Source organism: Chiloscyllium plagiosum, unplaced genomic scaffold (genome assembly GCF_037043375.1).
Source record: "Chiloscyllium plagiosum isolate Xiang-an unplaced genomic scaffold, Cpla_swu_hap1 HiC_scaffold_7, whole genome shotgun sequence".
Lineage (NCBI taxonomy): Eukaryota > Metazoa > Chordata > Chondrichthyes > Orectolobiformes > Hemiscylliidae > Chiloscyllium > Chiloscyllium plagiosum.
The window spans coordinates 80,098,009-80,112,899 of NW_028270145.1; the positions used below are offsets into that span (position 1 = coordinate 80,098,009).

At 40.2% G+C, this 14,891-nt stretch overlaps 1 protein-coding gene across 1 annotated transcript in view; it reads left to right on the top strand.

Moving 5' to 3' along the window:
- Positions 1-14,891, top strand: part of ubxn4 (UBX domain protein 4) — a 61,538-nt gene that overhangs the window by 41,266 nt on the left and 5,381 nt on the right. Inside the window, exons 11-12 of the mRNA XM_043694032.2 lie at positions 1,352-1,483; positions 9,441-9,655. Coding sequence (XP_043549967.1) covers positions 1,352-1,483; positions 9,441-9,655 — 347 coding nt within the window. The remainder of the gene's footprint in view (positions 1-1,351; positions 1,484-9,440; positions 9,656-14,891) is intronic.

A 14,891-nucleotide genomic window follows, 5' to 3' on the forward strand; every position in this document is an offset into this window, starting at 1 on the left:
TGACTGTCTATTTGGTTGTCATGTTTTACTACAATGGTTACTGCAAAGAATGACGGTCAACAAGAGTCACTCACCTACTCCCACTCCCTGCCTTTGCCTCATAGCCTGCAAATATTTTCTCTTCAGATTTTTAAATATAATTAGGAATTATTCAATTCTATTTTCAAAGCCATAATTGACTCTGCCTCCATCACACATTCTGGCAGTACATTCTTGATCCTAACCGCATTTTGCGTAAAAATACTTTCCTCATTTGCGCTGCTCCTTTTTTCAATCACCATATGTTGGTGTCTGCCAATTATCATTAATTCCGTCAATGGAAGCAGCTTCTTTTTAGCTATTCTGTCACAATATTTAATTATTTTGAAGACCTCTAATACTTTTGGAGAAGGAAATCTACATGTGACTCCAGACCCACAGCCGTGTGGTTGACTATTTACTGCCCTTTGGACAATTAGGGATTATCAATAAATGCTGGCCTAGCCAGAGGTGCCCACGTCCTCGAAGTGAATTTTTAAAAAAACTCCTCTTGATCTGTATTTCTTCAAGGAAAACCGCCACCTTCTCTCTTTACCAATATATTTGTAATATTTGAAGGCATTCACCTGCATCCTTTCTCCACTCACTATAATGCCTTTACATCTTTCCTGAAGTGTCATTCCAACACTGGAGGTTGTACTCCAATTAAAGCTGAATCATAGTTTTATTGTGTTTTATTCAAGTTTATTATGATCATCTTTTCTGCATCCGAAATTATAAATCCTGGGATTCTGTATGCTTTAATAATTACTCAGTCCTGCAATCTTTAATGATTTGTGCTTATGCACCCAGGTCCCTCTGCTCTAGTGTTCTCTTTAGAATAGTGTCCTTCATTTTATAATACGTTTCTTCATTTGTTTGATACTAAAATGAATCACTTAATGCTGCTCTGAATTGCCGCATGATGTCTTGTTATGTTAAATGCATTATAGAGATATAAATTTGTAGTAAAATAAAACCAAGAACTACAAATGCTGTAGATCTGAAAGAAAAACAAATTGCTGGAGAAACTCCAATCTGGCAGCATCAATGGAGAGCGAGCAGAGTTAACGTTTCAAGTCCACTAACCTTCAGAACACAACTTTCTCACTACAGATGTTGCCAGACCTGCAATGTTTCTCCAGTAATTTTATTAAATTACTGTTTATTTTTAAGTGTTTGAAGACTATTCAATAGATCTTGCTAGGAAAATATTTATTTTCATTTATTGACTGTTTTCAGCAATTTATCATCCAATGTATGCACCTAACATTTGCATAACTGAATGATTTTATGAAAAATTCACTATCTGTTTTAAATTCCTTTCTCGCAGCAAGTTGGCGGTGTATATGGACACTTTGAATTGGCAATAACGTTTCCAAGGAAGCAATTTACGAAGGACGATTACAGCAAAACACTGACTGAGCTGGAGTTGGTACCAAGTGCCTCAATCATCCTAGTCCCAGTATGTTTTTGAAAAGGTTTTTCTCTCCAATTCTTACTCCCTCCATCCCTGTAAAGCACAGTTTAGAATATTTATATTCATGGAGCATATTAAAACCAAAATAGAAAGGGATATTGAAACTAAGGGAAAAAACTCAGGAAAGGTATTAGGAACTGTGTTAGAAACACACAAATTTCTTTGCAGTCATCGCCAGAACAAAGCAATTTGTTACTGGAAAGATACGCAACTTGTGTGTGTAAAATAGCCCATTGAGTTAAACTCCATGGATAACAAATAGATTAACAGTAAGTAAATAATGTGACTTGGCACATCAAGGGATAAGCATGTATTAGAATTTTCTCCATCTGACTTCATGTAACATCACCAAAAGACCTGAAATTTGCTTAAAAAGTAATTTTAATATTTCTGAATTTCAAAACCGCACAAACTAAATGGAGCTTCCTTGACCTTAGAATGAAAGCAAACATCATTGAAGTAAATTTTAAAGCTTCATTTTTTTGAAAATTCCATACATCAGTACCCAATTCTACTACATTGCATTTTAAAACATAGTTAACTTTCAAGTATATTGAATGTTTCAACATGTCATTTGTGATTATTTTCAAGCAATATTTTTGTGGAATTCTGAACTTTGTTGCCTTTGAGTTTACTGGTCTGAATTGTACAGGTAAAACATAAGTTTGAATGCGTTACAAGACACAGTTTAGATCAAATAGATTAGCAAAGATCAGAATTTTAAAAACTTTTGGTACGGCATGAGTCTGTTTAATATTCAGGGAAACCTTGCCAACACAAACTATCTCTAATAAATGATAAAATAAAGCAAAGAACTGCAAGTGCTGGAGATACTTAGGTCTGGCAGGATGTATGGAGAGAAAAGCAGTTACCATTTCTTGTCCAGTGACCTTAATCAGAACTGGGAAATGGTATTTGCCCTGATAATGGGGTGCGCGTGTTGGGGGCATGGGATGCAACATTGCAGTGAGTCAAATAGATGTTCACACTCTGAAATTGTTAAACTCTGAGTTCTGATGGCTGTTAGATGTCTATACGGAAGATGAGTTGTTCCTCCAGCTTGTGTTGAGCCTAGCCAGAGCACTGGAGCAGACCTGTTGCAGAAATGTCAACATGGGAACACAGGTGTGTTGAAGTAGCAGGCAGGCAACTTGAAGTTCAGGGTCACTTTTATGTACTGAGAGAAGTCTTCTGCAAAGTAGTCACCAAGTCTACATTTCATCTCTCCAATGTGGGGAAGCTCACATTGTGAGCAGTAAATACTATAGACAGATTGAATGAAGTTCAGGTAAATCATTGCTTTACCTGGGAAATATTTCTGAGGCCTTGGATAATAAGGGATGAGGTAAATAAGCAAGTATTGCTCCTTCCGTGATGGTTGGGAAGGTGCCGTGAGGTGACCTTGGATATAAAGGAGGAGTGGATCATGGTGTCACAGAGAGAAAAATCTGAGAGGAATGCTATTAAGGGAGGGAAGAGGAATATGCCTACTGGAGATTGCAGAAATGGTACCTTATGATTTTATGAACATGCAGGCTTTTGGAATGAAAAGTGAGGGCAAAGCGGATCGTTGTTGTGGGACGGAAGGATAGGAGTAAAAGCAGAAGTGTGGGAAATGGCTGAGGGCCCTGTCAACCATGGTGGCAGGGAATCCTCAGTTGAGGTAGAAGGTGGACATGTCAGATTCTTCCCCCCGCCCCCCCCCCAATAAAAGTGACATCATCAGAACAGATGAGGCTAAGAAACTGGGAGAATGGAATGAAGTCCTTATGGGAAGCAGGGTGTGAAGATGTATAGTCAGGATAACTGTGGGAGTTGTTGGGTTTTTACTGGAAACAGGTGCCCAGCCTATCCCCAAAAATAGAAACATATCAAGGAGGGGAGGATTCCGAAATTGACCAGGTGAAGATGAAAAAGGGATGGAGATTGGAAGCAAGATTGACTTTTCCAATTCTAGGCAAGAGACTGGAGCAGCACCAATGGTATCGTCAATGTACCAGAGCATGAATTGTTGGCAGGGACTTGAGTAGGATGGATGAATAAAGATATTGAGGTTCTAATCAAGAATAAAAAAGAAATTAGGTAGGTGTAGTGGACAGCGAAGACGGTTGCCTCAGATTACAACAGGATCTTGATCAGATTGGGCAATGGACTGAGAAGTGGCAGGTGGAGTTTAATTGAGGTAAATGGGAGGTGCTGCATTTTTGGGAAAGCAAATCTTAGCAGGACTTGTACACTTAATGGGAAGGTCCTAAGGAGTGTTGCTGAACAAAGGGATCTTGGAGTGCAGGTAAATAGAATAGTGAAGGTGGTGTGTGGTATGCTTTCCTTTATTGGTCAGAGTATTGAGTACAGGAGTTGGGAAGTCATGTTGCGGCTGTACAGGACATTGCTAAGGCCACTGTTGGAATATTGTGTGCAATTCTGGTCTCCTTCCTTTTGGAAAGATGTTGTGAAACTTGAAAGGGTTCAGAAAAGATTTACAAGGATTTTGCCAGGGTTGGAGGATTTGAGCTACAGGGAGAGGCTGAACAGGCTCAGGCTGTTTTCCCTGGAGCGTCAGAGGCTGAGGGGTGACCTTTTAGAGATTTATAAAGTCATGAGGGACATGGATAGGATAAATAGACAATGCCTTTTCCCTGGGATTGGGGAGTCCAGAACTATAGGGCTGAGGTTTAGGGTGAGAGGGGAAAGATATAAAAGAGACCCAAGGCTCAACATTTTCTACAGAGGGGGGTGCGTGTGTGGAATGGGCTGCCAGAGGAAGTGGTGGAGGCTAGTACAACTGTAACATTTAAGAGGCATTTGGATGGGTATATGAATAGGAAGGGTTTGGAGGGATATGGGCTAGGTGTTGGCAGGTAGGACTAGATTGGGTTGGGATACCTGGTCGGCATGGACAAGTTGGACCGAAGGGTCTATTTCCGTACTAAATATCTCTATGACTCTATATAGATAACTGGGATCAACCTAATCTCTTCAAGTGTAAAGAGTGTACGGGCATTCTTAAGAAATAAATCAGGAAGGCAAAGAGGGGAAATGTGAGAGCCTTGGTAGATAAAGATAATCCAAAAAGATTCTACAGATACATTAATAGCAAGAGAGCAGCTAGAGAGAGTAGGACTCCTTAAAGATCGACAAGGTTGTCTTTATGTTGAACCTCAGAAGATGGGAGAGATATGAAATGAATATTTTGTCCGTTTTTACTGTTGAGAAAGAAATGGAGGCTAGAGAACTCAGGGAAATAAATATTGATGTTTTGAAAACAGTTCACATTACCAAAGAGGAAGTGCTGGAGGTCTTAGAAAACAGTAAGGTAGATAAATCTCCAGACCTGATCAAGTATATCTCAGGACTTTGTGGGAAGTTAGGGAGGAAACTGCAGGTCCCTTGCAGGCATATTTTTATCATCTATAAACACCAGAGGACGGAGGATGGCTAGTGTTGTGCCATTGTATAAGAGGCTGTAAAGAGAAGCCTAGAACATTTAGGTCTGAGAGTCTGACATTGGTGGTGAGTAAATAGTTGGAGGTGATTCTGAGAGGTAGGATTTTCATGCATTTGGAGAGGCAAGGAGTGTTAGGGATAGTCAGCATGATTTCCTTGCACAGAACCATGTCCCTCACACTTGATTGAGGTTTTCAATGAAGTAACCAAGATTATTGAGGGCAGAGTGATAATGTTTACTTGGACTTTAGTAAAGCTTTTGGCAAGGTTCCGCTTGGTAGATGAATTAGTAAAGCTGGATCACATGGGATTCAGGGCGAGCTTGCCAATTAGACACAAAATTAGCTTTCTAGTGGGAGACAGAGGGCGGTAGTGGAGCGTTGTTTTTCGGTCTGTGACAATGGTGTTCCAAGGGATCTGTATTTGGCCCACTTCTGTTTTGTCATTTATATAAATGATTTGGATGAGAATATAAGAGGTATGGTTAGTACATTTGTAGGTAACACCAAAATCGATGATGTAGTCGACAGTGATGAAGGTTATCTAAAATTACAAAGAGACCTTGGTCAATTGGGTCAATGAGCTGAAGAGTGGCAGATAGAGTTTAATTTGGATAACTGAGGTATTGCATTTTTGTAATACAAATGAGGACAGGACTTGTACAATTATTGGTTGGGCCCTGGGTGGTGGTGTAGAACAGAGACCTCGGGGGTTCAAGTACATGCTTCTTTGAAGTTTGCATCACAGATAGATAGGGTGGTTAAGAAAGTGTTTCGCAAGCTTGTCTTCATTGCTCAGACGTTTGACTACAGGAGTTGGAATGTCATGTTGAAGTTGTACAGAACGTTGATGAGGCCTCTTCTGGAGTACTGTGCATGTAGTCTGGCCACCCTGCTATCGGAAGAAGATTAATAAACTGGATTTACCAGGATGTTGCTAGGAATGGAGTGTTTGAGATCTAAAATTAAACTGGAAAGGCTGGATTTTTTTCCACAGGAGGATAGGAGGTTTAGGGGAGACCTTTGGGGAAGGGAGGCTTTTAAAGTCGTGGGGAGCAAAGATAAGGTGAATGACGATGGTCTTTTCCCTACAGTAGGGGAGTTCAAAAATAGGGGTATGTTTTTAAGGTGAAAGGGAAAGATTTTTAAAAGTCCTCGGAGGATCAACTTTTTTTTTAACAGAATTGTTTATGTGAAATGAACTGCCAGAGAAAGTGGTGGATGCAGATATAGTTAATATTTAGATGAGTCAATGAATAAGAAAGATTTGGAGGGATATGGGGCGAGCACAGGCAGGTGGGATTAGTTTCCATGTTTGCGAACATGTCACAGACTGATTGGACCGAAGGGTCTGTTTCCATGCTGTATGATTTTGATTGGAACAAGGAATGTTCCATGTGCCCCACACTAAGACAGGAGTACTGGGGCCCATGTGTGGGTACCCATGGCCACATCTTTGACTTGAAAGAAGTGAGAGCTTTTAAAGGATGAGTTGTTCAAAGTGAATACAAGCTCAGCCATGCAGAGAAAGATGGTGGTGGCAGTGGTGGATGGAGACGGATTCAGGTCGCCTTACAAGGAAGACAGGCCATTTTGACGAGGGATGGTTGTGTCAAGGGTTTGCACGTCCATGGTGAGGAGGCGGCAGCTGATGCCAGCAAATTGGAAATTTTGAAACCGACATAAAGAGTCATGGATATAAGGGGGAGAAAACTGGATAAGCGAAGGAAGAAAATTGAGTCAACCCTACCTCTGAGCCCGGAGGTAGGTGTGTAATAACATCAGGAGATTCAAAAATATATAATTAACATATTCGGGTTTCTTGTGAAACAGTGGCAGTGTCCCTACCTTTGAGCCAGGAGACCCAGAGATGTAATAACGTGTCTGATTCGAAAATCTATTTTTTAAAATTGGGCCAAAGTAAGAAGAAATCATTTTCGTGGAGCAGAAACTGACTGAAACAATGGGTCTGCCTGGGCAGTCCTGTTTGTGGATTTTATAGCATCATAGAATTCTTAGTGTGGAAGCAGGAAATTTGGCCCATTGAGTTCATACTGACCCCTTGAAAAGCATCCCACCGAGACCCACCCCCTACCCTATCCCATGAATATTTCATCTAGCCAATTTTCCCTGGACACTATGGGTAATTTAGTATGGCCAATCCACCTAGCCTACACATCTTTGGACTATAGGAGGAAACCTATGCAGACAAGGGGAGAATGTGCAAACTCCACACACAGTTGCTCAATGAATGAATTGAACCCAAGTCCCTGGTGCTAATGACTGAGCCACCATGCTGTCGTTCCTTTGGGAAAATGTAGAAAAGAGTTGGAGAAATGAATTATGGTGTTGTGTAGGGGAGATCCTCAGGTGAGATGAGATTAGTGACAGTATAGAAAACAAGAACTTGATGTTCGATGGTGTGGTCATGGTCCAGGGGGATTTAGGGGGTGCCTGAGAGCTGGTGCTCCACCTCTGCAAGCTCAATGTGCCAGACAATAACAGCACCACCCTCTTGGGTTTGATTACAAAGTCAAGGTTGGATCTGAGGGCATGGAGTGCAGACAGCTCAGATGGAGATGGCTTAGCATGGTATCTGGAGCAGAAAAGTTAAGACAACCGGTGACATGTTGTCAGTTGTCAATTAACCGGTTGAGTGCAGATAAACCAGAGGGAGGGGTCCAGAAGAAAGAATTGGATGAAGGTATCTATAGGATAGGGAGAGGACTCCTATCCATTGAAATGTTCTATGTAAATAGGCAGAGGTGTCATGGAAAAAGAGTTTGACGTCATGTCGTGTCCAAAATTTATTGAGGTGGGTCATAGGGAAATAAAGCTAAGTCCTTTGAGTACAGATTACTCAGAATCAGAGCAGAAGGTCAGCAGATGTGTTAAGTACCTGACGAGGTGAGGTTCGAGTCTGGAAAGGAGAGGGATGGAACGTTCCAATCGGGAACGTGTACCTTTGAGTTGTTGCAGCTTGCATTCCTTAATACCTGAAAGTAAGAGCAAAAGTTTCTTGTTAAAATTTGAAATGAGCCAAAGGATGAAGTGGAACTGGAGGGAAGAAAAGCAATGGGATAGGATTTTAGAGAGAGAGGATCTCCGGATGCAGTGAGTAGTCCCCTCCCCGGCACTCCATCAGCGTTTCCCAGATGTTTTCAGATTTGATGAAGGTCACTGGACTCAACATTAACTCGAGTAAATGATCAATTTAAGTTAAATACTCAGGTAAAGTATTAATGTTGCTCTTCTTGAGAGTGATGGCAGTTTGTTCTGTTGTGAACACACTGGAGAATTAACTAAAATTAAATTTAGAATCCTAACTTGTCATTATGTTTGTGAAAATGTAACTACAGGATCGATAAAACAACACAAGTTGAGATTCTAGATGGGGTATATTCCAAAATTTAGGGCCGGGTAGTTCAGGAGAGATGTTAGAAAGCACTTTGACACACAATGGTAGCTGTTTGGAATGCACTTCCACAAACAGCAATGGAAGCTAGGTCAATTGTTGATTTTTAAATTTGAGATAGGTAAACCTTTGGTAAGCAAAAGGTATTAAGGGACAAAGGCAGGCATGTGGAGTTAGGCACAGATCAGTGGTGCTGGAAGAGCACAGCAATTCAGGCAGCATCCGACGAGCAGCAAAATCGACGTTTCGGGTAAAAGCCCTTCATCAGGAATAAAAATTCCTGATGAAGGGCTTTTGCCCGAAACGTCGATTTTGCTGCTCATCGGATGCTGCCTGAATTGCTGTGCACTTCCAGCACCACTGATCCAGAATCTGGTTTCCAGCATCTGCAGTCATTGTTTTTACCTTAGACACAGATCAGTCATAGCCTCATTGAATGGTAGAACAGACTAAAGGCCTACTGATTGACCTGCTGCCTTTCCTATGTTTTTATGTTCCTGTACTATGCAGGAATGTTGCAGTAAAGAGTTTTGGGTAGTTATATTTAGAAACCAAGTCAAACTTATTTCATGAATAGATTGATGGGAAATTATAACTTAAAAGCAGAGAAGGCTGTGAATGCTTTGGAGGTTATCTGCAGAGCATCTCTGGAGAAAGAAACCATTAATGATACATCAGAATGGAAGTTGAGAGATGTCAACAGGTTAAAGCACGTACAACAGCGGGGCAAGAAGGTAGAAAGCAAAAGAGGTCTGTGATAGGGTAGAGGGCAGGATACATTAAACACATCTTGCAAAGCAAAGCAAGATAAATAAAGAAAAGGTTGTCTATATAATGTGTAAATCAGAAAAGGCAGTATCATTATCATGCAGCTATGATCTGAAGTGAGCAATATCAATGAACCATGTTTGGAATGCTTCAATTTGGCCGCAATTTTGCATTCTGCAACACCAGAGATGGTTTAATTGACAATCCTTTATAATCTGTGCAGGCAACTCACTAACTAAAATAGACTACTAAATACTAAAAAGCTTTGATTTAGATGCATTCAGTAACTCTGAGGTTATCCTTACATTTGTAGGGTGGACGGTCAACTTCATCGATGATACGATCCTCAGAAGGAGGATTGTGGGCTTTCTTGAATACATTATTTTACCCAGTTATTGCAGTTTGGAGGTTTCTCAGCAATTATTTGTTTGCCAGTGATTCCACACATCGGTCACCCAGAGTAAATACCTCTCCACCGCACCCAGAAAGTTTGAGAGTGGCACCTTCTAATACGTCCGACACAGACAGGTACCTGTGTGATGTTATTCTTGATAAATGTAGAATTTATCTTCAGCTTATGTTCTGAGAAATAGTATCATCTGTAAAATATTGTATTGATCTTTGGACTATTAACTTCATTTGAAATGGATAATACATTTAATAGTAATATTTAACACTGCAACTAAATGTGTAACGTAGCTTCAAATGTAGCCAGAATGAAAATAATATTGCACCATTGGATCATTATGTCTATACATTCGAAAGGTTCCTGATTTAAATTACTCTTGTCTCCCTCAAGGTAGAAAATGTTATGGTTCTGAATGTATACTGTACCCTCTTCTGAGAAGACAATGCAATGTAAATATTATAATTAAAGAAGAGGAGGAGCTGGTGAGCTATTGGATGTGATACATGTTGGAAAAAATAACATTAGTGAAATTAGTAGCCGTGAAAGTGTGTAAATCGCTAGGACCAGATAAAATATACTCAAGGCTGTTTTTAAAAAATCTAAGATAGGAATAGCAGAAAGTCTAATCATAGTTTCTAATTCTGAGTAGGTAAGGGTGTGATGCTAGAGGAGTGGGGGACTACTAACATTGTACCTTTGTTGAAAAAATGGAGGGAGTGATAAACTGATTAATTACAGACCAGTCAGTCTAACCTCAGCAAATTATTGGAACAAATTCTGAGACATCAGGATAAACTGCCACTTAGAAAGGTACAGATTAAACATGGATAGTCAGCATAGATTTATTAAGGGGATACTGTACTTGTCTAACTTTACCTTCTCAAAAAAATTCAAATAGAGAGATTTGAGGGTAGTGCGGTTAAAGTGGTCTACAGTGATTTTTTTTTAAGATTAGATTCCCGACAGTATGGAAACAGGCCCTTCAGCTCAATGAGCCCACACCGGCCCTTTGATGATTAACCAACCCAGACCCATTCCCCCACCCCTATATTTCCCTCTGACTAACTTACCTATACTATGGGCAATTTAGCACACCCAATTCACCTGACCTGCACATTTTTGGATTGTGAGAGGAAACTGGAGCAGTCCGAGGAAACCCACAAAGACACTGGGAGAATGTGCAAACTTCACACAGACAGTTGCCCGAGGCAGGAATCGAACCCGGGTCCCTGGCGCTATGAGGCAGTGCTAACCACTGAGCAACCGTGCTGCCCATATTTCTGCAGTTAGGTGACCAGGACTGCATACATAACTCAAGCTGTGGTTTACTTAATGATTTATATAGTTCCAGTATAACATCCTTTCCTTCACATTGTATTTCTTGGCTATAGGGAAGGATTTCTTATGTTTTCTTAACCACCTATTTACCAGTCCTGCTACTTTCAGGGGATCTGTAGACATGGGCTTTCTCTAATGCTAAATCATTCAATGATTCGGTCTCTGTTTCTTTCTGTGGCAGAGAATTCCATTTTAGCATGGCTTTTGACAAGGCTCCACGTGACAGACCTTTTTTTAAAAAAAAATTTAAAAGCCCATAGATTCTGGGAGAATGTGGCAAGCTGGATACAAAATTGGTTCAGTGGCAGGAAACCCAAGGTTGTTTACCATTTGTCACTGGAAGGCTGTTTCCAGTGGGGTTCTGCAAGGCTCAGTACTAGGTCTCCTGCATATATAATAAATTTGCAGATGACACAAAGATTGATCACACATTTGACAGCAAGAAGGATAGTTGAAGGTTGCAAGAAAATATAATGGACTGATCAGGTGCACAGGCAATAAGGAAATGGAATTTAATCGTGCAAAGAATGTAGTGATACATTTGAAGTCAAACAAGGCAAAAAAAATTCACGTTAATGGCAAAGTACTGGTTAGAGAAAGCCCATGTCCACAGATCCCCTGAAGGAGTGGGCTGGTAAATAGCTAAATGAGACCATTAATCCTGGGTCATTGAGCATTACTAAATCTAAAATAGCCTCTTCTCTAGTTGTTTCCACACACATTGTTTTAAGAAGCTCCAAATTCACTTCATGAACTTGTCCTCAAGGCTTTGTCAATTTGATATTTCCAGTCTGTGAATCTTAAATTTGTTGACGATAATTGCAGTGTTTTCTTTACAAGCTCCCATTGTTTCTTTATTTTAACTGTCCGATGGTATTGCTAATGTTAGGAATCCTATAGGCCATTTCTCTTCTCCACCCAAACTGATTTGACTTTTTTTCTCCTCTGAGCCAAGATTATTTCTTACAATTCCCATCTCCTTATCTAATAGAGCAATCTCAATATTTTTTCCTTTTTGTATATCCTTATGAAATGTCAGACACCCCTAGGTATTGGGTCCCAGCCTTGGGAACCTCATAGCCATGCCTCGTGTAATGGTTTTGAGATCCCAACTATTCATTTCTTTGTGCTGCCAGATTCATTTGCCTGGTTATAACTGCAGCATGTATTCAGATAGAATCTTTAATTTTACCTGTTTATCCATTTTTCCTACTTTGACCCTATTTGTTGGGCCAGTCAAGTTTTTTTTAAATGATCTGTCCTTCCCCCTCTGCTTTGGCTGATGCTGTACCACTTATTTATGTGATATCTTTGGGCTTGATTATGCTGTTAAGATTCCCACCCTTGTTTTTGAATAACCTCCATGTCATGGACCTTCCCTAACTCTGTTAACCACCTCCAACCCAAAACCTGACAAAAATCCTCCAGTTCTTGCCTCTTGTGCATTTCCAATTGTTTTTTGTATTGCTGATCTCAGCTGAGTTCGTCTGCCTCAGCCTTAAGTTCTGGAATTTCTTTTTAATCTCTCCACTTTATGACAGTCCTTCAAAACTTACCTCTTCAGCCAAGCTTTTGCTAGTGAAATACTGTTTCTTTTGTTACTTAGTGTAAATTTTAATTGATAATTACTACAGTGAAGTGCATTGGGATTTTTACTATTTTAGTTACACTAAGTAAAAATATATTCCTGTATCAGGAGTAGAACATAAATCCTGCCAAACCTCTTCCAATCATGACTGACCTTCTACATTAACTCCAATTTTCTGCCCTTTCCCATACATTGCTTTCCTTAGTGCCCAAAAATCTAAATGCTTAGACTTGAATGCACTCCCATGTCCACTTGTCCACAGCCTTATGGAAGAGAGAACTTCAAAAATTCTTGAGACAAAAATGATTGACCCATTATTCTGGGGCGCCTACTTCTAGACACAGTAAATCAGGGGGAATAAATTCTCAGCATCTACATTTACAGGCTCTCAGAATTTTCTGTTTTGTTGAGACTATATTGCTAAACTCCAAATTGGCCAGTTCTGCTCCGTCTCTCCTCAGGATAGCCCTTTAATCCTGCGATGCAATCTCATGAATTTTTATGGCATCCACTGTAAGAAAGTGGGAGAATGAGGTTGAAAAACCTATCAGCCCGACTGAATGGTGGAGCAGACCTGATGGACTGAATGGCCTAATTTCTGCTGCTCTGTCCTGTGGTCTAAGGCAGGTATATATTTCCTTGTATAAGGCAACTAGAATCAGCACAGTACTTAAGACCCAAGCACTATAGTATAGCAGAGACTCCTTTAATCTTGTATTGGAATCCTCTTCCATTAAAAGCTAACTCAAAGTCTTGCTTATTACTTGCTGTACCTGTTTGATAGCGTTATTTCCCATCCCTAATTATTATGAAGAACCTACTCAATATCTCCTCATAAGGAACCTACTCAGTTCCTCCATCCAAGGATCAACCTTGTGAACCTTCTCCAGACTGCCTCCTGCTCCCTGATGAAGGGAGTATGCCCAAAACGTCAATTCTCCTGCTCCACATGCTGCCTGACCTGCTGTGCTTTTCCAGCATCACACATTCTACACTGCCTCCAGTTCTCATATACTATTCATTAGGTAAGTGGACAAAAGCTGTTCGTAGTATTCCAGCTATGGTCTGACTAATGTCTTGTATCGTTATAACACACCCTTACTATTTTTATATTCCATTCCCTTTCATGCAAAAAGAAATTCAACAGAAGTTTCACAGCATCCTTCCTATAGCAGCAAGGCCAGAATGACACACCGTATTCCAAAAGTAACCTAACCAATATCCTGTAGAGCCGCAAAATGACCTCCCAGCTTGTATACTCGATGCACTGACCAATAAAGGCAAGCATACCAAACACCACCTTCACTATCCTATCTGTCTGTGACTCTACTTGCAAGGAACTATGAACTTTTGTTCAGCAACACTCCCCAAGACCTTACCATTAAGTGTATAAGTCCTGCCCTGATTTACCTTTTCTAAAATGCGGCACCTCACAGTTATCTAAATTAAACACCAACTGCCACTCCTTGGCCCTTTGGCCCATCTGATCAAGATCCTGTTTTACTGAAGCAACCTTCTTGGCCTGTCCACTGCACCTCCAATTTGATGCTGACCTGCTGAGTTTTTCCAGCAATTTCTGACTTTGTTGTCAGCATTTCATTATCCTTCCCTATTAACTGCTGAAACTGGATGCTAGTTTTTTGTGATTAATGCACTAAGACCCCAAATTGCAGTCTGCTACAGCTTTCTATAGAATTTTCCATTAAAATAACATTTGGCTCTTCTATTGCTAAGTGGATTCTGACAAGTAGAGGCATTACCATAGAGAATGTACTGATTAATGGTAATTGGCCCTTAATTGCCTGACTTTGTTTCAGAGTATAGTTGCCACCTATTCTGTTGAATTATATTCTCTCAGATTGTCCTCATGACTGGAAGGCAGAAAGCTTTGAGAAAGTGTCTTTTTTATCCCCCCAGCAATAATCAAATGTTTTACTTGCTTTTTTAAGTTTGGCTCAGTGATTCAGAATCTTTATTAGTGGTTTCAAATTTGCAACTGTTATGTGAGAAGTTCCAAGAACTAGGATACTACTCAAATTCAGGTATATATAGGGAAAAAAGACAAACCATTTCTTCCCTTCCTCTTGAGTCTGAAACTAACCCAATTCTTAAGGACCTTAGACTAATTAGGAAAGTTAGATCACACAGGATTTGGGGTGAGCTTGCCAGTTAGATACAAAATTGGCTTAATGTTGGGAGAAAGAGAATGATGACAGAGGGTTGTTTTTTGGTCTGGATGCCTGTGACCAGCAGCAGTCCACAAAGATCGTTGCTGGGTCCACTTTTGTTTGTAATTTATATAAATGATTTATATGCGAATATAAGAAGCATGGTTAGTAATGACGCCAAGATTGGTAGTATAGTGGGCAGTGAAGAAGGTAATTGAAGATTAAATGGATCTTGATCAAATGGGTCACTGGCCTTTAGAG